Consider the following 24,310-nt stretch of genomic DNA (forward strand, 5'->3'; position numbering starts at 1 on the left):
CTTTCATGCTGCCTTGTTTTTTTAAAAGATCATGAAAGGAAAACATGTTAGTCTAGGGAAATCTTGATTACAACCATTTGAGGAATGATTAGCATCTTTGCATTTGCGAAATTCATTTCCATGCTACTGCATGAAAATGAGAATCGTGACATTAGTGTTGATGGTGGATTCTTGACCGGAAAGAGCCAAGATTATTAGGGCTGTACTAGAGAAATTTATTTCTCTTGAAGAATTGAATTCTGAGATGGGTGCTAGTTTTTTTTAGGAAACCATAAACAAGGTATTAAGGAAGTCAGTGCACGTTTGTGGAATTCCTAAGAGATATGAAATATCAATAATCAGAAATAATATATAAGCAAGCCCTAGCCAAAAAAATGTACTATTATTCTAAGAGATATAAAATATCAATACCTAAGAGATATGAAATATCAATAATCAGAAATAATATATAAGCAAGCCCTAGCCAAAAAAATGTACTATTATTCACATGCTTGCTCTTTCACTAAGCTCTACCCTTCACTTATAATGTATAAATGAGGAAAATATTATTTTTCTAAGGCAATTTTTTTCTCAGTGAAAAATTAGAAATTTGTTCTAATTGTACTCTTTATTTTGCATGAAATATTCTTCTGTATATTCTAATTTTAAATGTCAACCACCTAACTATTAAATTGGATAGACGTTGTGCATTCTTGCCTCATTATAAAATATGATGGCATTACTGACTTTAAATATTGCTCCATCACCAGCTATGCACTTTTAAGCAGTTTCTTTATTTTCTTTTTCTTTCTTCCTCCCTCTCCCCCATTATCTCCCCCTTCCCCTTACCCCTTCCTTGTCCTCCTCCTCTCCCTCCTCCTTCTTTTTGATTTTTTTTTTTTTTTGAGACAGAGTTTCTGGGTCTAGCTCCGGCTGTCCTGGAACTAACTCTGTAGACCAGGCTCCCCTCGACCTCAGAGCCTGCCTCTGCCACCCCAGTGCTAAGATTAGGGGCATGTGCCACTGCCTCGGAGTGAGTAGTTTTCTTAATATTTTGGTGCTTTTGACCATGACCACAGATCCTTGTCACAAGCCATTTCTCTGCTCCTCATTTTTTTCTGAGCATGATTTATCTTTTTTTTTAAATTGGTATTTTATTTATTTACAATTCAAATGATGACCCCTTTCCCGGTTTCCCCTCTGGAAGCTCCCTGTCCCATCCCCCCTCCCCCTGCTTCTCTGATGGTGTTCCTCCACCTACCCACCCACTCCCACCTAACCAACTTGGCATTCCCCTACACTGGGGCACTGAGCCTTCATAGGACCAAGGGTCTCTCCTCCCTTTGATACCTGACAAGGCCAACTTCTGCTACATATGAGGCTGGAGCCATGAGTCCCTCCATGTGTACTCTTTGGTTGGTGGTTTAGTCCCTGGGAGCTCTGGGGCGTCTGTGTTTGATATTGTTGTTCTTCCTGTGGGGTTACAAATCCCTTTTGTGCCTTCAGTTTCTCTAACTCCTCCATTGGGGATCTACTTGTTTCTTAATATCCTACTCAATAGTTAAATCCCAGTAGACCTCAGTTAAGGGCACAGACTAAAACATAGTGTCTTGTTTCTGTGCAATCTGATTTTTAAGAACAAATAACCTTGTATTGTGTGTTATAGCTATTTCAGTTCATGAACAATGCATGCATGCATTTATAGTCATAAGTACTTGACAGTTCAGACAAGACTAACACTCAGCTTACTTTATAACCTTTAGAGCCTTATTTATAACAATAGTGAGGAACCCAATATTAGATATAAAAATATGAGAGACTTCAGCCACACTCAAAGCAAGCTAGAAAGGTTCTAGTTATCGTCCGATGATACCAGAATTGGATGGATTTTCTCATTCAGGTCTTAGGAAACTGAATTTTTAGGAAGGCATAAACCAACATTTGAAATAAGTGTAATTATTAGATTTACCAATAACAGGTAGTTGGTTCTGAATAAAGCCCCTATCTTTTTATATTCAGTCTCCTAACATTAAAATCTAGCAATTGCCAGACTCATAGAAAGTTAGGACTAGAACAACAAAATTGTGTTTGCCTTCTCAAGTGGAAAGAGAAGCAGCTTCACACACCGGTCATAGCTGAGGCAGGAGGATTGCTGGTGTCCTTCTACAGCCCCCCACACCTGTCATAGCTGAGGCAGGAGGATTGCTGGTGTCCTTCTACAGCCCCACATACCACACCTGTCATAGCTGAGGCAGGAGGATTGCTGGTATCTTTCTATAGCCCCACAAGTAGAAGGAAAGGGGGGGGGCGGTGTCAGAAGATAGTAGGCTCTGGTCTGGCTTTAGACTATTTGCTATCATTCACTTTATCTAAGCTTAATAAACTTTTCATAATCTTTTTTTTCACAATTATCTTGATGTAACATAAGAAACCAGCTTCTATATGTCTAATTTTGTGGGGAGGAGGTAACGTTTAGTCTATGCTTATGCCACAATTATGTATAAATCAAAAAAATTGAAATCTTCATATAAACAACCGAAATAGAGAAGACAGTTTAGAATATGTAGCCCAGCTATCTCTTTAAAAAATCTGGTTTTCCCTCCTGGTTCTGTGTTTTCTGTCCACACAAGTACTATTTCATTCTTGGGTGCTGTATGGCCATACTTTAGGTATTATTTGTATCTACGATAAAATTTTTCTTTATTGTCAAGATCCTGAATGTTTATTCTTACTAGAAAATATTAATTTGGAAAATGTATGGTTAGAAACGAAGGAAAAGTGGTTGTATAGTCCTTAAAAAGCTCAGATTATGTGTTTTCTTTTTTTAATCATATATATAATAAGGCAAGAATGTACAAATTCCAACAATATTAATTTAGAAGTGACACTTTCAAATACGGTGATCTGAGGGCACATCACATTCAAGTAGAAATTTTCTTTTAATTGAAAATTTTAAAACTTAAAAAAAATTGAACTAATTTTTACATTGGGACAGTACTCATATTCACTTCTGGTAGCAAAGGTTACTGCCAAATTATATTCAGTTGCTTAGTGGATAAATCAAGTTTGGAATTGGCCTGATTTTTGTAAGATTACCGGCCATTTTTCAATATAAAGGGCTAAATACTTTTATTACATAAATCTTTTCATTACATGAATTCTATCTGTTTTAAATCCGATGTCTTTTGGTAGAACGAGTATTATTTCACAGCTCAGCTCATTTCTCGAAAGTCTATCAAAAACTTAAATTCTGCTCAGATTACTGCACGGACCCAGGGAGGAACCATTTATTTATGTTGGCAGTGGTGATGAAAGACCATATTGTCAGAGACTCGGCTTTCCCTCAAGACCAATTAGTTGAAATCTACAGGGCATCAAAAACATAGTCTTTATAGAGAGAAGTACACAATGGGACTAGAGAAACAGCTCAAATCAGCATTCCCAGTAGTACAGGAAAAATTGAGAAACTTCTGTGTATGGTTAAATTTTTTTTAAAAAATAATAAATTATTGCTTTAACATAATATAATGATTGTACAACAATACATGTTCTAGCTACTCAAATAATGAATCTGAATAACCTCTCTGGGAAAATATATAAGTTAAAATTTCTAAGATTTGGAAAATGCCAAGTTCTTTTGAGATCTTTCTCTCTCTCTCTCTCTCTCTCTCTCTCTCTCTCTCTCTCTCACACACACTCTCTCTCTAATAAATGTTTCTACTTCATGTATTTTACCACTCTAGTTAATCCCAGGGTTTTATCTGCCTCTCTGACTAATTTCTGTCACTTGTCCAAAGTATCATCAGTCATACTTTTAGATATTATTTAATTTCTATCTATGCTAGTGCTGCTAATCTGTTTTAGGCTTTAAAATAGTGCTCCAGTGTTCTTCCAAATCCCCTTTCACCCATTTGTCTAATCAACCAATAATTGTTCTGTGGGCCTCAGTGTAAATTAAAAATATCTTAAGCACTGGCTGTTGTTGTAGCATCATATGGAAGGGAAACACAGCCTCAATCAGGGAGCAATCAATGTCAGGTTGCTATCCCTCCTTTAGGCTTCTAGAGGAGATAAGAAGGCTGCGTTCACAGAGCTGCTAGCCAGAGGAGGTGAAACTCCCTGTGTGGCAGGCATCACATTTTCCTTGTCACAAGGCCTCTCCACATTAGCACATTTGAAAACAAATTCTTGACAGATGTTCTATTTCACTAACTATGGGCACAGATTATTTATCTCAAGAGTAACTAGACAGAAGCAGAGGGTGGCAAGGAGGACTGTGGACAGCTGTGTGAAGAGGTAGGTGAATGCCCCCCATGCAGATGTAAGAGAAGAATGTAGGAGGCCTCACAGGCTGTACAGGAAATTGTCCAGCCTGAGCTATTTGCAAGGGTTGCAGGTGAGCAATGGAAGTGTCCTGTGAGACCTTAGGAAGCGCTGTAGAGATCATGTGTAGATCAGATCTGCCAACATCGTATATGGATAGAAAGGAGTTGTGTGTAAACAGATTCACTCAAAATCTAAAGTTCAGCTCTTCCCAGAGCAGGTCTCAGTCTTCTGTTCTGGGGGGACACTTGAGGTACTAATTGCATGAAGGGGAGGCTGCAATAAAATTATCTAACCAATACACAATCTACAATTCCCAAAGGTCAACTCTCAATGCTGGCTGGAAATGGATATTTTATGTGTGTACGTTGAAATCATTGGCCTGACAGCATCCTACACTACAGACGTAGTGCCATTAGGGCAAGTCTCTGAAAATAGAATATTTTATAAAACTCCTAATCCTATCCATGTTAAATAGCTCCCTAAAGCTAAAATAAAACAAGGTTAGTTATGATTCCAAAACTTCAAGAGTGCCTAGAGTTGAAAAGGCCTACCCCCACTTCTGCTTTAAGCATAGTGTATATTATATATTGTCAAGTAGAGTTATAGGCATACTGGCCTCACCTTGCCTTATGGTTTATGGAAACTAACACCTCTTTAATGGGTTATGATTTGGAAATCAATTGTCTTGCATCCTGATTCCCTCCAAACTCTTCACTTTAGGTATTTATTATATCTAGACCTCTATGGGCTATCTCTGTTATTATTAATAATATTATCAATAACTTCATGCTGATATATTTGTGCCAGGATACAAAAGGGATTACCGAGCATTAGGGGAGTTCTTGGAAGTGAATGTGATTGGTTATCTACTGGTCAGGACATAAATCAAAGTTTCATAAACTGTAGTCAGAGAAGCAAGGAGAGAAAAAGCCATTGTCTTGGTCCTTACAGATTGACACCTCCACTTGGGGACATCTCCATCATCAGATGGGAAGTTCTACTCTCGTGTCACAGAGATATGAGAATACAATAGGAAGCCATGAAGAACTCTAAATGTAAAATTTAACATCAAAACTATCACAATATAAGAATACAACACATTCACATGACATGCACATTGTTAGCCAATGTGCATTTGGATAAGAGCTTCACCATAGCAACAGCATGCAGTCTTAGAACACAACAAAAGAAGAAAATCTTTTTCTTTTTGGCCTGGAAAGAATGGCATATTAAGCAGCAAAATGCTCAATATCACGTATTTTTTAAAAATATACAGCACACCACCTGGCAAAATGAAAATAATCACAGCAGAACTCCGCATCACCACACAACTTACTGGATGACAAAAATCTCCTTGCGTCTAAAGAAAAATGAGGAGTATCTGGAAGTAAAGATCCATTATTCATTTAGTAAATAATAGCGCATTGTTTTTATTTGCCACTATGCAAACACAGGCATTGTTTATTTTACAGTTCCTTCTAGCTGCAAGGTATTGTATTATAGAATCAGATATTTTTGCCACTGTTTAGGAAGAACTCTTAATTTAGAGAGAAATAAAGTGAATTATCAGAGTCTGTTATTCTATCTAAATAATGGTGATCTACAAGAAAACTCTTTTGCACCTTGTGTCAATTACTTTTAGTATTATTCAGAAACAATGTCTTACCAGGTAGCTCTGACTTCACCTGGAATGCACTATGTAGACCAGATTGGCTTCTGATTCAGAAATCTGTCTGCCCTTGCCTTTCTGGTCTGGTCCTAGGATTAAAAGCTTGCATCACAATGCCCAGCAGATACTTAATTCAGAATAAAAACTGCACTTCTAGAGTTTTCCAGTTTCTGCCAGTTTTCCCCACACTAAAATGTTTGTTATAAAAACAATAATTATTATGTTATTAACTTCTATGTATGAATGTAGAGTAGAATACTTTATAGTTTAACAAATACAAATACAGCAACAATACCAAGTGCACTTGATATATAGCTTATAAAACATATTCATAAAATTATAACATTTATTAAATTAAATTAATTTTCCAGCAATGGAGTTAAGTCTATATTTTCAAATACATAGATAAGCCATGATCTATTCGATCATCTATTTTTCCAAAACTCTTTCCTTTCTTTCTTCCTCCCTCCCTCCCTCCTTTCCTCCCTTTCCTCCCTCTCCCTCCCTTTCTTACTGTTGTTTAGAGACAAGATCTCAGTAAGTAAGCTGAACAAGCTGGTCTTGAATTCTAAGTATACAAAATCATCTTTTTTTTTTTTATCGCATCACATATCACATAGAATCAACAAGTACTAATTCATAGTTTTTACTTTCTTTAAGAAAAAAAATAACCTGGTAATGTGGAAGAATGGATTCTCAAACTCTTTGTGACACAGAGTAGAAAAAAAATTAAATAATGAATGTTTATATAATAAGATGGGTTTTAAGACATAAGTATAGAGTAAAATGCATAAGTGTTAAATGATTTCATAATATAAATCTGCAAGTCTTCTGTATGATGCAGTTCTAAGCCCCTTGACCTGGGTTTTGTCAACTACGTAACTCTCAAAGTTAATACTTGTCATTATTGACGGCAGAGTCCATAATGTTTTCTCTTTTGGGTTGGTGAAGTGATAAAGCATGGAAATAGTTGTAAGCTCACTTTAATATGACATTTTTTGGCATTTTGGAAGGATGCACCCATGTCCTGGGTAAAAAACACATGTGAACTAGGTAAATTTCTAGGAAGCTGAGCTTCTTCCTACAGACAGTAAAACTTTGGACAAAGTACCCAGCAATTTAGAGAGAAAACCCAACCTTGTTGACTTTTGACTCCCAGAATTAAACTTTCCTTTCTAACTTGGGAAGTTCTCAGATTGTGAGGTACATCAAAAACTATGAAGGCTTCCCTCGTGACCAGCCCCCATTCAGATGTGTCTAATGCACTAATAGTTTTCAGTTATTCTTCTACCCTTGATTCATGTATTAGTGACTTTACTAACAGAAAAAAATTTTAATGATTTTTTTTCTGAATCGAATCCAGCAAATCGGACATATTATGCACCATCAATATCTACAAGTCTTGTTTTGTGTTGCTTCAGGAAGGATGGAGATCAACTCCAGGAGTGGATAAAAGAGTACAAAATGCCGGCAAGATTTTGCTGAAGGGACCCTGATATAGCTGTCTCAAGTGAGACTATGCCAGTGCCTGGCAAATACAGCATTGGATGCTCACAGTCATCTATAGGATGGAACACAGGGCCCCCAATGGAGGATCTAGAGAAAATACCCAAGGAGCTGAAAGGGTCTGCAACCCTATAGGTAGAACAACATTATGAACTAACCAGTACCCCATGAGCTCATGTCTCTAGCTGCATATGTATCAGAGGATGGCCTAGTCGGGTTATCATTGGGAAGAGAGGCCCCAAGGCCCCTAAGGGGAATGGCAGGGCCAAGAAGTGGGAGTGGGTGGATAGGGGAGCAGGGCGGGGAGGGGGGGATAGGGGACTTTGGGGATAGCATTTGAAATGTAAATAAAGAAAATATCTAATACTTAAAAAAAAAAGAGTACAGAACAAGAGGAAGAAGATAGCTCCAGAAGGTACGCTGGCTCATGAGGGAAGATTTTATAACATAAATTCTAGAGTTTACACACAAATGGGAAAGTAAAAAGAATGGAAATTAATATTTTAAATTCCATTATTATTAGAACAATAATTTTCTGTGATACAGAAATAAAATATATCTGAAATATGATTTTGCTCTTAGAGGTGTTAATGGATAATGTGATATATAGATAAAATGGCATGAAACAGGAAAATCAATGAAAAGCCATAGCCAAAGATGGCCACCCTTGAATTATAAATACTCAGTAATACAGATCTGGTAGAGACTTGGCCCAAATTTCTATGACTCAAAACCTCTCTGCAGCTGCCAAGATAGTCATTCCCAGAATAAAAAGTCAAAAGAAAAAACATAGTTTTCTGGGTATGTTGAATGTAAAGAAGAAAATGGTTATGGTCTGAGAAGACACCTTTTAGGAAAGCAACATCAGCACAGAGGTTCAGAGTCAGTAAAGTGACCTCAGTAATGTTTTCTCTGTGGTTAACATTTTTTTTTCTGATTTACTGTATTAACTTCTAAAGATCTGTTTACTGCGGATGTTTGAGGGTCAACAAAGATGCTTCAAAACAAAACAAAATGAAAAAAAATGGTCATAAAGAATTGTTGTGAACGTCTTGTAATTCACATTAGGAAGGCAGAAGAATTCCACTATATTTTTCCAGCAGTTCAAATTGATGTCACTGAGATATTTGCTATTCCCTCATAAACATTCAGAAAGAGTATGGCTGGCCTGTTCTTGTGGAAGAGACAAAGGAGTTGAGAAAAGAACACAGAGAGGAAGAGCCTCACTGAAGTTCAGAAAGTCCATAGGGGAAGAGAAAATCTTTTCCTTCCTTCCTTCCTTCCTTCCTTCCTTCCTTCCTTCCTTCCTTCCTTCCTTCCTTTCTCTTTTTAGATTTAATTTTATTTATATGAGTACACTGTAGCTGTCTTCAGACACACCAGAAGAGGGCATCAGATTCCATTAAGATGGTTATGAGCCAGCACATGTGGTTGCTGAAAATTGAACTCAAGACCTTTGGAAGAGCAGTCAGAGCTCTTAACCACTGAGCCTTCTCTAGAGCATGAGCCCTAGAGGACCAGAAGGTGAACTGAGATGTTGAGGCTGTAGTGTTCGCATGATAGGGTTTACTGTGGAGGCTGTTTTGTTCTCTTACATACAGTGTTGCTTATGTAAAATAAAGAAAAAAAAACCAACTGTGTTCTAGATATTATAAAATTCTACATATAAGCTTCTAAAGTTTCATCCTTTGTGAATGAAAGGAGATTGCATTAGAATATAAACAACAGTCAATATCTAAAAGTTAAGAAGTTATCTCACAAAGCAAATGTCCTTACACTTAATATTGAATAATTTTCATTCCCCTAGGGTTTTGGAGACCCTCCCTAGGCAGCACATCTTCTAGACAGGTGAACAATAAGGCTTACAACGCAGATCTATTAGATAAAGGCCAACTTTGATAGGTAGTAACCACAAATTATTTTTGATGTTCAAGATTTTAATGTCATCTTGTAAAAATTAATTACAACTTTAAAAATGTCAACAGGGTTTTGGCAGAACCTTGCAACAACAACATGACAGCTTTTATTAAGAATTTGGGGAATTATATTAAACAAGTTTTTACAATATGCTAGTACCGTGAACAGTGTAGATGTTTTTTAAAAACGTGTAGACTTATTGTTTAAAAAGCACTTAAAACGTTAGGTACTTTGGTTTAATGGTGCCACTCATTCAGCACACACATTGATATTTCTCTCTCTAAAGGTAATATGCTTTTATTTTGCATAGTCTCTAAAGTCTGAACAGGTTTAGAAATGTAAATCCCCTATACAGTTTTGACATTTATGTAATTTTATGCTGAAAGAAGAAACTGTGAACAAAACTCTCACAAATGATAAAAACAAAAGCAAACTTGTAGACGTATAATCAAATTAGACTTCCTATAACTATTTGTGAACACTTTTAGAAAAAAAAAAAACAAGTTGGAGAAAGTATTCTATGAGAATTATGAGACAAAACGTTGAAGGTTTAATGAGTAAAACTAATTCATCTCAGGAAAATAAAGAAGTCTCCTTTGAGTATCATAGTCCAAGCTCGGTTCATACCGAACCCAAAATGCTAGGAAGATTAAGGGAGTCTGTGTGAACAGCGAGAAGTGTGTAGAAGATGGAGGTTAGCCTTTGAAAGAAGATCTCTGTGACCTGTGTAAACTGGAGCCCCGCAAACACTTCCAACAAGCATGGGGTCAGAAGAGGGTCATGGCTCCAGGCCCTCTGAACCTCTGCTGGCCCAGAGGAGTGTGCTCACCGCGTTAATCTCTCGTCCTTCAGCTCCAAGTCTGCCACCGTGATGAGCTGATCCAGCTTGAATTTAGTGTCAATAATCTCTGCGTCCCGAGGAGAGTACGTGCCACCTTCCTTCTGCTTCTGTCTGATTCTGAAACCAGAGAGCCGCACAGTGAGTGCAGGCACTACCTTGAAAGCGCGTGGTAGACAGGGTTGGCATCTTTTCTTTTGTTTCTTAAAGTAAAGCCATTCAGACAAATATTTCTTTTATTGGATGTGACCTGCCCCTACTCTCTTTAGCTGCTTCCTCATTTAATCACAAAAAGGAAAAAGGAAATGGAAATAGCTGAGGAAAATGAATATCGGTGTTCGAAATCAATGCGTCATTGTTTCTTATAATGGAAAACTTTACGTGTAACAAATATGGAAATTGGTTTTTAAATTATCTCATTTAATTTTTATGGAAATAGGAGATGTAAAATACTATCTCTATTTTATGATCAGAAAAGTCAAGTTTCGGTTCAAAATTGGTTAATTCAACCCTGAAAAACCTAACATTTTTTTTTTATTATTATTTTTAGACAGCTCCTTTTATAGTTCTGGCTGGTCTGGAACTTTCTATTTAAACCTGGCTGACTTTGAACTCATAGAAACTCTCTTGTCTCTGCTTCCAGAATGATGGGATTAAAGGAATGAGCTACTACACCTGGCCCCAATGAGTTTTTTTTTATTTAAGGCCCCTATCTACTCACTTCTCCAAGGTGTAGTATAACATATAGCAAGGCACTATTTTGGATCTGCATCAATCATTAATACTTTACATGTGCTATCTATGATAAACATCGATGTCTAGGATGATTTTGAGAACATAAAATGTTACGCCTTCCTCCAAAATACTACACAGTTGAGTATGTCCAAAATGCATATAAAACACAGAAAAGTATTGAAGCTTAACTCAGGAGGCAGTCCTTGACTCCTTGGTGAAGCCTCTTAAGGGATTACAGTTATTAGCATTCAGAGGGCAAGCCCACTTTGACTTAGGTCCTCTGCAGCCAGATGAGGAGAGAGCACATGTAGACAGACTGATTCAAAGCAGGGTGTCAGAAATCATGAGGCTTGATATTCACCCGAGAACAGATTCCCTTTGACGTGATAAAGATACTGACTGGGAGGCAGTGCTGAACAAGGAGAGCCCTTCCATTCCCTACAGGGCTCCCCAGAAAACAAATGCCAGAAGTCAAATGTGCACTTAGAGCAAACAATGATTTGAACACTGAGCATGCGCACTTCTGATTGCTAAGGCCCATATATCATACAATACTCTTTCTGCATTTTCCTGTTGGCAGAGGCCACCGCTTTGCGCTGAGGTCATTCTGATTATTTGCCAAAACGCTTACTAAAATGTAAGTTATTTTTAATTGTCTAGAATAGTGACTTTCTCCTACTATCTTCTGGCAGAATCTGAAAACAGTATGGGACACAGGGAAGATGTCTTCTAAGAGACACTTTCAGATCATACACTCAAAGGCTGACCTAAGGGACTCAAGATAAAAAGGATGGAGCATGATGTCTAAACTATAGGGACCGCCTTAGAACTATTTAGAAAACTAGTAGAAAAAATATATATTTATAGTGACTCTGAGTAGGTTTACTTTGTTGTCTCTAAATTTGTCCTCTGTGGTAACTGAATGGTCCTTAATTTCATTTCTTCTTTGTCAACCACTGGAATGCTAGGCTTTGTCCATAGGAGCACTATAGTAGAGTGACATCAGGGAGTTGCTGTCTTTCGGGGCTCTGGTAGTGTTTTGTTTAAATCTATCTATCTATCTATCTATCTATCTATCTATCTATCTATCTATCTATCTACCTACCTACTAGACAGGTAGGTAGGTAGGTAGACATGTTATAACCCTGGCTGACCTAGAATTCACTATGTAGATCAGGTAGGCCTTGAACTCATGGAGATCCACCTGCTTCTCCCTCCCAAGTGCTCAGTTTAAAGGTGTGCATCCACATATCTGACTGGTACTGACACTCTAATATTACATGTGGGACCCCCAGCAACATACCTAAGGAGTTCTTATTGCCTCTCTGCCCATCTCCTTAGCCAAAATTTCCACAAAATCCCAGTCTTCCCAAACCATTCTGTATACATGAGATGTATCTACAAGCAAATGTAACCTCCTACCCTCCAATAAGGATGGGTGACTTCTGCAAACAGTTGATTTCTCTCTGTCATGCCTCTCTTGACAGTGAGAGGTTGTATGTGCCTGTAATAGCCATTCCATGACAACGTTGGGAGATTTCCTTGGCTCTTAGCTCCCTTACTGTCTCCTGTTTCTAATCTAATGAGACTGGCTACTTGGATGCATCCTTGGCTCTGATCCCTTTAAGTTCTCCTTTATTCCTGTTCTCCTCAGCATTTATATCAAAACTTTTCCTATCAAAATATCAGGATTTACTTCTTTAAGGCTAGATTAGTTCAATTCCGAATGTATGTATACTGTGAAACATCACAGTATGTATTCTAGATAGGTTGGAGTATTCTACAAATTGAAGAAAAACAAAACGTAAGCATTTCCCACTGGTGTAACTGCTGTGTTGCTGTTTCTTGATTGGTCTATGAGAGATGTAAAGCACCCAGAGCATTCTGGGACATCTCTTACCTTGCAAATGCAAAAATAGCTGTTCCAAGGAGGATGATTGAGAGGATACACAAAGTGACTGACAGTATGATCTCCACGGTTCTTTCTGAAAGTCCTTCACCTGAGAATGAGTGAAACATGATCACTAACAGGGCCCTGGAGTTCCATCTTGAATCTCAAACCACATACACTATGTCTTGGCATATCACCTAAGAGAGCCAGCATAGCAAATTAAATTTGCCTCCTTCTCCTGTTCTTCCTCCTCTTCCTCTTCCTCCTTCCTTTCTTCTTCCTTTTAATTTGGGTGTTCAGTCCTTAATTTTTCCCTATATAAACTTTATATCCCTGTGAGCTCATTCAGCCTCATCCTTTACATTTTCATTTATATGATAATGACTTATTTTATTTTTACTAGTAAACTTCAGTCTTCTCTGTGTATTACCTACCAGATATTTTTTATTTGGAATTATGGGTATAATTTAAAATGTGTATGTCCAAAATGTGATATTTTCTCTTTTCTACTGAATCCTACTCTCAGTTGAGGAAAACTCCATTACTCTAGTTGTGCTGGGCAAACAGAAACCTTAGAGTCACATTTTGAATCTCTCTTTGCTAGTTTACTGCCCACTGGTACTAGCCTTAATATATTATGCATAAATATATACTATGTATATGTATATACAGTTGATCTTTACTAAGTGAAACCACAATCTCTTATAGATGCAAGAATTTCAATGTGAGAAAAGAACAAAATGTTTAAAGAACAAACTAAGTTCCAAGTATTATTGGAATGGAATGACAGCCTTATATGAGTGCTAGGCACTTAGTTCTTCTCCTCTACAGTGTAGCAAGGCACTTTTTAAGCCACTAAACCTTTTCTATGGCCTATGATCATCTCATATCTTGCAGGGGATTGCTCAACCATCTCTGAATGAATTGTAAAATAAATGCATTTGTCTCTTTAACTCATATAGAAAAGTTCACACTCATAGACATTATTTGGAGAAAATTTTAACTCATGTGACTATAAATAGTTTCAGTTCTATGTCTGAAATATAGGCAAAGATTAAAGCTTTATCTTTTTCTGCTAGATTGGTGATTATAAAATGTTATCAGGTTTCTGCGGCTATTGATCTGCATGGTCTAGCTGAGTGAATACTGAGTTTTAAATAGTCATCAGAGTTTCACAGTCTTTAGTATACCCAGCTCCATTTAAAGGATGCTAGAAGACCAAGTATCCCATTGAATATTAAGTACACCTTCTTATTTCCTAAAATATCAGTGCTTTGGTTTATAATTTTAAGATGATACATGTAATATTCTTGCCAAAGGAAGCCAGAAGCAGAATCTTGTTGATCAGATGATAGTGAGACACAGCCTTAGAACTCAGTTTTCCTAGACCACAAAATGAAATTTCAGACTAGATTACCATTTCAAAGCACTGACCCAAGTGAGGAAATGACATATAATATATTAATAAACAGCATGTAATCCTGTGAGTGCACGTATTGCAAAAGTGCCCTCAGGAGGGGACACAGTGTACCATGATAGTCGGGTATGCTTTCTGAATCACTTCTGTTCATGAGTGAGGTCATTTCTCCAAACTCTGTCATACAAAGTGGCATTCTTTTACATGACTTCCCTCATGATACTCACAGGCCACTTCTTCACTAGACTTACTGTCTGCTAATTACAGTATCTTGTTTGTCTGGTATATTCCAGCACTGTAATTTAGAAGAGTATAATAAAAAAGCACTCATTTTTCTCAACTATTACCTTCTGACTGGAATTATTATCACTTAAATTCAAAACAGGATTCCACATTTTTAAATGAGAACTTTGAGTCAAATGAGAGATATTAATCTCATCTTGCAAAGTTTGTCTCTTCTTTCAGGTTCCCTCATTCTGTCTAAGCTCCTAGAGCTAATATATGTCCTTTGTTTCTTATTAAACTACTAGTCTTTTGGGATATTAAAAAACAGTATGAGGAGTTAACTGAAAGTTAACTTTATTACATTATTATTTTTAAAGTGCCTTGATATGTGTGTATGTGTATGTGAATATGTGTGTATATATATATATATATATATATATATATATATATATATATATATATGTGTGTGTGTGTGTGTGTGTGTGTGTGTGTGTGTGTGTGTAGACACGAGTATGTGAAGGCAAGCTAGTGGAAGTAGAACAACTTCTGGAATTTGGCCCTTTCCTTTGAGTATGAGTTGTGAATCACATTCAAGCATCCAGGCTGGGACAGTAAGCTATCACACTCAGACTTATTTTGCCAACATTAATTTTAATGTACATACAGTGGCATTATTATAAAGCTCAAAATAGGTACTGTCCTAATGGTCAGCCATTTCATTTAAAAATAAGCATGTCTTGAAATGATCTACAAGAACATTTTCCTCCAGTCAGGCTGACAAAGTTTTCAAAGGAGATAAACAGTGCTTACTAGACTATGAGAAAGGGCGGGAGGGGGGAGGATTTATTCATTGTTAAAATAATTAAAGCCAGTGTCAAAACATACCTCCACAACATGCTTATTAATGAAATGGTAACCTTAAAACTCAAGACAAGATGGTAAGAAGAGAGAAAAGCTAGAAATAACTTTAAATGTTCAGAAGAGAAGGTGGCCCACAGAGCAGAAGCAGAGGCATCTGACCACATTGAAATTGGAGTCAGCTTCAGAACATAGTGATGTTTTCCAATAGTGTAGGACAGTGGTTAACAGGACACTGCCCAGAGTCATGCTGCCTGGATCTGAAAGCCGATCCTGCCATGTCTTCACTGCGTAAAACTCACTGTACTAGGTTTCTCACTGATGGGTTAGTATTACCTGTAGGAATGCAAGCTATGGAGTGGACACAGGGCTTCATTTCTAAAGCTACCTCCCAGTTTTGAATTTGTGTGGCAGTGACAGGTGTCTTTGTTAGTAATCATTTCATATTCGTACACCCGTTCCCTAATCTGAACTAATCTCCCAGTTGATTTATGAAGTATGTTTTAGCACTGTCACTGTAGAAATAGGATTTTAAGAAATTAAATACACTGGGCATTTTCACAGCTATCTTGAGGTTATCTAAATTCAGCACACACTAAAAGCATCTGAAATATTTCAGTCTGATGGTACAGTTTGTGAGGTTCACCTCGTATTAATACTATCTTACTAACTAGATAAACGTCCCCTTTACTTCTCCACTACCTTGGAAGATGTGGTAAGTGCTGCAGATGTCATAGTAACACATATTCTCTCTCCCTCGCCTTCCCTCTCCCTTCCCCATCCCTCTCCCCTCCCCCTCCCCCTCCCTGTCCCTGTTCCTCTCCCTGTCCCTGGTACCTCCCTCCTCTCTCTTTGACACATACACACACACACACACACACACACACACACACACATACATACACACACACACACACACACACACACACACACACACACCTACATCCATCACTTCCCCTTTCTCTTTCTCAGCCTAATTACAATGGGGACATTCTTTCCATAGTAATTAAATGAGAAGTGTTATGACAAAATAAAACCATCAGAGACTGCCTTTGCTGTGCAGTTTGGCATCTCATCTTACACTGCTTTAACAAGGCCCCTGAAAGGTACAGACAGGGACGTCTGGTTTTCAAGTTACAGAAACCTTCTGCAATTAAACCTCCCCCACAAAATACAGTCTACAAGCAGTGTCCACAAACTCGTGTGCCTTAGGAAGACTTGAAAGGCCACAGAGCTCATGCACCCCATGAGAATGGGGGGGTGGGTGCTAGTGTTCAATCTAAAGTAAAAACAAAAATCAAATAACTTAATTAAAGTGACATACATTGTTTCCCATTTACCAGTACAGGCCATAAGAGATCCTCCTCAATGTCCGCTTTTCACTAAATTATAACCACTTCTAGTTAGTTGGTACAAGATGAACTTTATCTTGCTCCTTTAAATCCTATACGCTAACCCATGAAGGGTCCAACTGCTACCAGCATGACCTGCCAAAGCACCATGATTGGATAACCTGGATGGGATTATGCCCCCATTCCATTGAAGCCCAGGATTGCATTCACACATATGTCTTCGGCAGGCTTGTCAACAGTGTTGGATTCCACTAGTGTGCTGCGATGATGCCATCTGTCCTGACACATGGCACCACTGAGACAGAAAATGACTCAGACTCCCTTTGTCATCATCTGGTTACACAAAGGTATTATTGCGAGTACATGTTTCCTTGCTTGCCCCAAGTTGCGCAGTAATGTGTTCCATCTGTGGGCCTCTTCTCGTTACTGAAACAATCAATATTATTTCCTTTTTGAGTCCTCTACTTTATCATCTTTGCCATGCTCTTTTGCCAAGAGTACTTTTTTTTTTTTATTCCATGGCCTCTACTAATATCTTCTCTTTCATCTGTCCCTATTTTAATAGCTACTTAAACATTATGGGGCAAACACCAATTATAAAACCACTGCATATCAGGAGGGAGCCCCTAAATGGTTAGTCTAAGAGAGAGTCCCCAAAGGCTGTCTTTACATCACTGATATAGGAATATCACACTGCACTTTGAGAAATTAGTTAATAGGACCATGGAAGCCTCTTTAGTTATTAGCAGCCCGTTGGTTCTCTGTTTGCTTTGTTCAGCCTATGTCCCGCTGTCCCCTTCTTCTGTGGCCTTTATGGCAGCCTGACCTTCTTCTTTCATTCCACACCATTCACACACCACAGGCCTCCTCCATCTACAGGGCTTGTAGCCATTAGTGTCTGGAGAATTTGGTGGTAGCTGTCATGTCTCCAGTAGACAAAAAAATCAGTATGGGTTTCTGAAAGTGGTGCTTACAGCTCCCTCCCTTGGTTGTAAGTAGAGGGAATAAAAAGAAAGCCCTTGTTGAAAAGTACCTAGAGACTCTGTTCCAGATGATGCTCGCTCTGGAAAAATGTGAGTAGCCATGTCCTCAGACTATGTGGCTCCTGGTTTCTGACTATCTCCCTCCTTAGGGCAGTTCTCATCTTGTCACTCTGATGTCGTAACTTTCCCTCTCACTCAAATGACTGAGCCTGGTCTTCAATTGATAATCTACACAAACCCATCTGTTTAGTAACAGGCTAGGTACATGACACCCAGACAGCAACCATTTCTCCTCCCTGCTCTTCTCTATAAAATATTATCTCCTGAAGGTACTTGAGTTCTGTCTGTCTTTTATCTTTCATTAGGAAATATACCAGAACAAGCACTACTTAATGGCAGGAATTGCTGACAAATTCTGATCATCTTGCTGACCACAGAACATATATTTTGCTATCAGCAGTTACATGAGGAAATATTTCACAATTACAAAACCACAGGTCAAATCAGCCTGCCTCATTATTACATTTATCTATTACAATTAGCCAAGACAATGGTTTTATAGTCAATGCTTTAACCTAAGAGATTTGTTATTCAAACAAACCTGTATGTAATACACCTCTTGACTCTATTCTTAAGTATGTATTTTTTTCCCTATGTAGACATGAGAGAGATTGGTTCTTCAGCCAGCTAACACCTCCACAGCCTGATGAGACCCTCTGAAAGTGGTGGGAAAATCCACTGCCCTGTCCCTACAGTTCTCAATGAACTATGCTGTAGCTCATGACGTACTGATGGATCACCAAGATCAGTGCCCTACATTAACTTCATACATGTTCAAGTAATATTCCAGAGATGTACCCACCTTAGTGTTTTGTTAGGTAGCTTAGAAGTTTTGAATCCCTGCTACAAATATATATTTTTTTAAAATCTGTAATAAGTTGAGTGAAACTGTAGGAAATCAATAAAATAAAAATACCTCTAAAGTCTTTGATTATAACCCATCAAAAGAAGCTATTTGGGGCTAGAGACATGATTCAGTGGCGAAGAGCACTTTTTATTGCAGAGAACCCAAGATTGGTTTGAGTACTCCCATAATGGTCACAACCAACTGTAACTCCAGTTCCATGGAGTCTGATATCCTGACCTCTGTGGTCACCAAAGATGCATATGATACACACACACACCACTCCTACCCATAAAATAAATAAATCTAAAACTTTAAAAGTCATTAAACTTTGAACAATATAAGCATTAAAAGTTTGAATCTTTACACACATCATTTTATTTAAGGTTTCAAAAAAAGCTTTAAAATAATATATTTTTAAGTTTCTAAAAGGAATACATACTTATAGAAATTAAATTATTATTCCTATCACAGTGATAAGATTCAAATCCAGGTCTTAAACCTTCTTTTGTAGCACAGTAGTTATAGAATTGTGGGCTAAAATGTTGGCATCCTAGCTAAACAATGATTTAAACAGTGTGGGTCTGGGTTCCCTCATTTGTAATTTGGAGTAAAAATTATCACTCAACCTAATGTCTCCCATTCCTGGCATGAATGACATTGTGTCAACTGACATTATGAGGATGTGATTGAAAAGTTGAAGAGAGTAGAAGAAAAGAAAAGAAAAGAAAAGAAAAGAAAAGAAAAGAAGGGGAGGGGAGGGGAGGGGAGGGGAGGGGAGGGGAGGGGAGGGGAGGGGAGGGGAGGGGAGGGGAGGGGAGGGGAGGGGAGGGGAGGGGAGGGGAGGGGAGGGGAGGGGAGGGGAGGGGAGGGGAGGGGAGGGGAGGGGAGGGGAGGGGAGGGGAGGGGAGGGGAGGGGAGGGGAGGGGAGGGGAGGGGAGGGGAGGGAAGGGAAGGGAAGGGAAGGGAAGGGAAGGGAAGGGAAGGGAAGGGAAGGAAAGGAAAGGAAAGGAAAGGAAAGGAAAGGAAAGGAAAGGAAAGGAAAGGAAAGGAAAGGAAAGGAAAGGAAAGGAAAGGAAAGGAAAGGAAAGGAAAGGAAAGGAAAGGAAAGGAGAGAGAAAAAAGTAGTTTTGAGAAATTTTTTAGTGAAAATTATCAGATGATTTCTCTGTTATGAAGACCTTGTATTGTATTTATTATATACATTATCTATGTTAATTATATTATAACATATGAGACTATATATTTAAAGCACCAAATACCTTTTTACTTAGAATATCATCAAGGAACCAACACTTTAACCAGGTTTATGGCCAGATGTGAACACTAGAAGAAATAATCTTTTCAAAGAATATTGAAGACATCATTTTCCTTAAAAAAGTTGGTTAACTTTAAAAAAGACTCATACTAAAGACTATCAATCCATGATTTAATGTATTTACTGAACATTTAATAACTGTTACTATCAAAGAAACACACTGAGATCATAGGTGAAGGCTGGAGAGACAGTTTGCTGGTTAGTGTCTGACTTGCATGCACAAGAACCAAATTTTGGATCGCCAGAGTCCATGTAAAAAGCTTAGCCTGAATGATGATAGCCTGTAATCCCAATGCAAGACCTGTGGAGGAAACTGGATAGCTTCAATAGGCAAAGCCTGCCGGCTCTACACTCAGCAGGTGACCCTAGCACAATAAACGGAGTAGACAGTAATGGAGACGTTCCACCCTCCATATGCACCTGGACACAAGTGCACCCTACCTGTATAACTATGCACCTCACACAGGTAAACATGCATATACAAATGCACAGATGCTGCACACACATACATAGGAAAAATAGAAATTAGAGATAAATTACACTATGAAATCTTACCTAAAGTTTTAATAGGGTCAGAGTACTCGGAGTCAGTAAATTGTCCCATGACGTTTGTGGCTCTAAATTTAAACCTATAAAAATAAATAAATAAAGATTCATTCTAAGATATTTTGTAGGCAACAGTGAGCAGCATTGTTTTGTAGCTGCTTGTGCTTAGAAAAGCTACTGATATTTTGGGTGCTGATTTTAGTACCCTGAGAGTTTGATGATTTTTTTTCACACACAACTTTTTATTGGATATTTTATTTATTTACATTTCCAATGTTATCCTCTTTTCCGGTTTCCCCTCTGCAACCCCCCATCCCATCCCCCTTCCCTTGCCTCTATGAGGGTCCTCCCCACCCACCCACGCACTCCCACCTCACCTCCCTGGCATTCCCCTACACTGGGGCATCAAGCCTGATGATGTTTTTGAAGTTGTTTATCAGCTATAAGAGTTTTCTTATGACATGTTAAAGGGCATAATCATATTATATAAAAATTAAGATACTTTGATTTTTTTTCCTTTCTTATTTGTGTCCCTGTTATCTCATTCACTTGTCTTTTTTTTTTTTTTTTAATCCTATTCACTGCCCTGTTCAGGTCACCTCCTTCTAGAATCCTTCCCCCATACCTGTCCCTTTCTATTACTCTAGCTAAGACTTCAAATATTAGAATATTAGGTTGAATAGCTATGGAGAGAGTGGACAACCTGCCATGTTGCCAAAATTAGTGGAAATGTGTGGGGGTTTTATTTTATTTTTGATGATATTGGCTGCATGCTCCTTGTATATTGCTTTTATTATGTTGAAGTATGGCTCTTGTATGCCTACTTTCACCGGGGTTTTATCATGAGTGGATGCTTGATTTTATCAAAGCTCTCCCCCCTTTTTTTCTGTAACCAAGGAAGAGATAATGTGGTTTCTGTTCTTGAGTCTTTTTGTGTGATAAGCTACATTTATTGTTTTACATATGTTTAACTATCCCTATATCTCTGAGATGAAGCCTAATTGATCAAGGAGAATAATTTTTTGATGTGTTCTTGAACTCTTTTTGAAAGAATTTTATTGAGAACATCTGTGTCAATATTTCTCAAAGTAATTGGCCTATAATTATAAAAGAAAAACAATTTTCATGGCCCATTATCTTTTTCCAAATAATTTATCAAGTAGTTATGAAAAAGTAATAATTTATTCTAGGAAAATAAATTTACAAAACAAGAATTTAGGACTATGGTAGCATGAGGAAAAATCAACCATCTATATCTAGTGAATAATATCTTGCTCCCTTTTAACCAAAATCATGAACCAACAATATTTGGAAAACATTAAGCATATAATTTAACTCAGAGATTTATTTAGATAAAGTCATTTAGTATTAGCAATTTGTGGATACTGTACTTAATTTAAAGCATAGTCGCTTCTGTAGCTTAGTTTTAGAAATACTACAGAATCAAATGACAAAGATTATATAAAATTGTCTTCTTCACATATACACAAGTTAAGAACATTGCTTCTTATTTTCATTACGTAGCAAGTTGTATGTAGTCATTTTTACAAGTTTAGAATGGAAAAAGTGCAGAAGACAGTCCTGGAAGACAACTGAAATTACCTAACTGAAACTAAACTGCAAAAGCCATTTACATGTGTACAACAAATAGATTTCAGTGTATGATTTATGGTCTGACATTATCAAACTCTTACAATAACGTATTTTGTGAAAAGAATACATTTAGAAAACAAATATGTGCCGAACAGTGGTGGCACATGCCTTTAATCCCAGGTCTTGGGATGCAGAGGCAGGCAGATTTCTGAGTTTGAGGCCAGCCTGGTCTGTGGAGTGAGTTCCAGGACAGCGAGGACTACACAGAGAAACCCTGTTTTGAAAAAAAAGAAAGAAAGAAAACAAATATGCAAAAGAAACAATGAATAAGAATATATATAAACTGTTATCATCATAAAAATATGTTTAGATAAAATAATAATCAAAATTTAAACTCATTACCTTGAAAATAAATGATAGAATATTATTTTTCAATTGCCCAATTTCTCTAAATGGTCTAATTATACCTCAGCCTACAACATTCATAAGGAATTTAATAATATTGTTAACTAGCCTGCTGAAAGGTGAACACCTGCGGTTTTAAAAATTAGTAATTATAAGATTTTGAAGAATCAAGGTTAAATTCATTTTCTTCTAAATTCTAGCCTTATTTTATGGCATTATTCCAACAATTAAATAGAAAACAAAAACAATGAGTTCAATAAAATTTAATAAAGCACTCATTCAGATGTTTGATGGAATAAAGACAGAGTTACTGCTATTAGCATCTTAAAAGGAAATCTCAATTAACTGATAGATGATGAGACTGTTTCTGAAAGCCTGTATATCCTCATCTATAGTAAAAAAGAAAAAGCAAAATACTGACTTCCAACATGTCAGCCACAATGTTCATTATAGAAATAACGAAGTTCCACCTTTGAACTTTTCCAGTGCCATACCTTTCATGTTGCCTTTAAACAACTTATCACATCAACTCACACTTTCTTTCAAGGCTGTATGTTTGTGACAATGAATGGTGCTTTCTTTATCTTGCCTTTTAAAAATTTATTTATTTATTTATTTATTTATTTATTTATTTATTTAATGTAAGTAACTGTAGTTGACTTCAGACACACCAGAAGAGGGCATCAGATCTCATTGTGAGCCACCATGTGGTTGCTGGGATTTGAACTCAGGACCTTCGGAAGAGCAGTCAGTGCTCTTATCTGCTGAGCCATCTCACCAGCCCCCTGTCTATCTCTTCATTTCCAATATTTAAACAACCAGACCCTCTATCCATAGGACATATCATTTGCTCACCAGAAAGATGCAAGGGTATATGGATGGATAGGTGGTATATACTAACAAACTTGTACTGTACTACATGGTTGACATAAAACATACTTACAAATACTGCTTTTTGGGTTTCAGAGGTCCATTGCAAATTTTCTCCTCATTTCCAGGGATCATGCAGGCATTATCAGCACCTATCACATAGATTTCTTCATTACCGCTGAACTTAGTCTTTCCCTCTATACACGGGGGATTAGGGAATCCTTCGTTTGTAAAGTATGGCCTTGCTTTGTTAAAATATGCATCATACCACTTTGTCACATTTCCGTCTTGCTGAGCTAGTAGGAGAAATGAACACCTGTCACAAATCACACCTGAGGTATCTTCACATCAATGCAGCACTTAGGGATTCATTCCATCAAGGAACTCTAGACACATCAAGAGTCATGCTACGAACGACAAGGAGAATTCAGCATATGAAACTGGACACAGGTATTTGTGTTGTGGGGGCTGATATAGTAGGTCGACCAGCAGTTCTTAACTTTTTGGTTGTGACTCATTTGCAGGGGTCACATAGCAGATACCCTATATTTCAGATGTTTACATTATAATTCATAATAGTAGCAAACTCACTTTTATGAAGGAAGTGGCAATAAAATAATTCTATAATTGGGGGAAGACTCACCACAACAGGAGGAACTGTATTAAAAGGTCACAGAATTAGGAAGGTTGAGAACCACTAAGATAGACAAGAAGCATCCTTCAGCCAGATGTCATTAAAGTTCATATGTGTAAAGAAGCTATCAAGACTCTCTTCCCCAAATCAAACCAATTCAAACAGTATCTACAATACACAGATCACATATCTTGATAGGCCTTTCTTCACTTGAATATAATAATTTTGACATCACTTATTACTATAATTACTGATAATATTAATATTCTTTGAGTAATCTTAAATTGTCTTAAAATCATGAGTTAACTTTACATGCTAATTTTGAGTAAAACTTTCTTAGCATT

The 24,310-nt window shown here is 37.4% G+C and overlaps 1 protein-coding gene across 2 annotated transcripts in view; it reads right to left on the bottom strand.

Annotated features, from left to right (window-relative positions):
- Ptprq (protein tyrosine phosphatase receptor type Q) overlaps positions 1-24,310 on the bottom strand; it is a 207,828-nt gene that overhangs the window by 27,243 nt on the left and 156,275 nt on the right. For both annotated transcript variants that reach the window (XM_021174928.2, XM_085843440.1), the window contains 4 exons: positions 23,406-23,628; positions 20,474-20,547; positions 12,871-12,970; positions 10,227-10,355 (listed from right to left, as the gene is read on the bottom strand). In XM_021174928.2, the coding sequence (XP_021030587.1) occupies positions 10,227-10,355; positions 12,871-12,970; positions 20,474-20,547; positions 23,406-23,628 (526 nt within the window). The remainder of the gene's footprint in view (positions 1-10,226; positions 10,356-12,870; positions 12,971-20,473; positions 20,548-23,405; positions 23,629-24,310) is intronic.

Source organism: Mus caroli, unplaced genomic scaffold (assembly GCF_978045245.1).
Source record: "Mus caroli unplaced genomic scaffold, Mus_caroli_1 scaffold_9, whole genome shotgun sequence".
NCBI classification, from domain to species: Eukaryota; Metazoa; Chordata; class Mammalia; order Rodentia; family Muridae; genus Mus; species Mus caroli.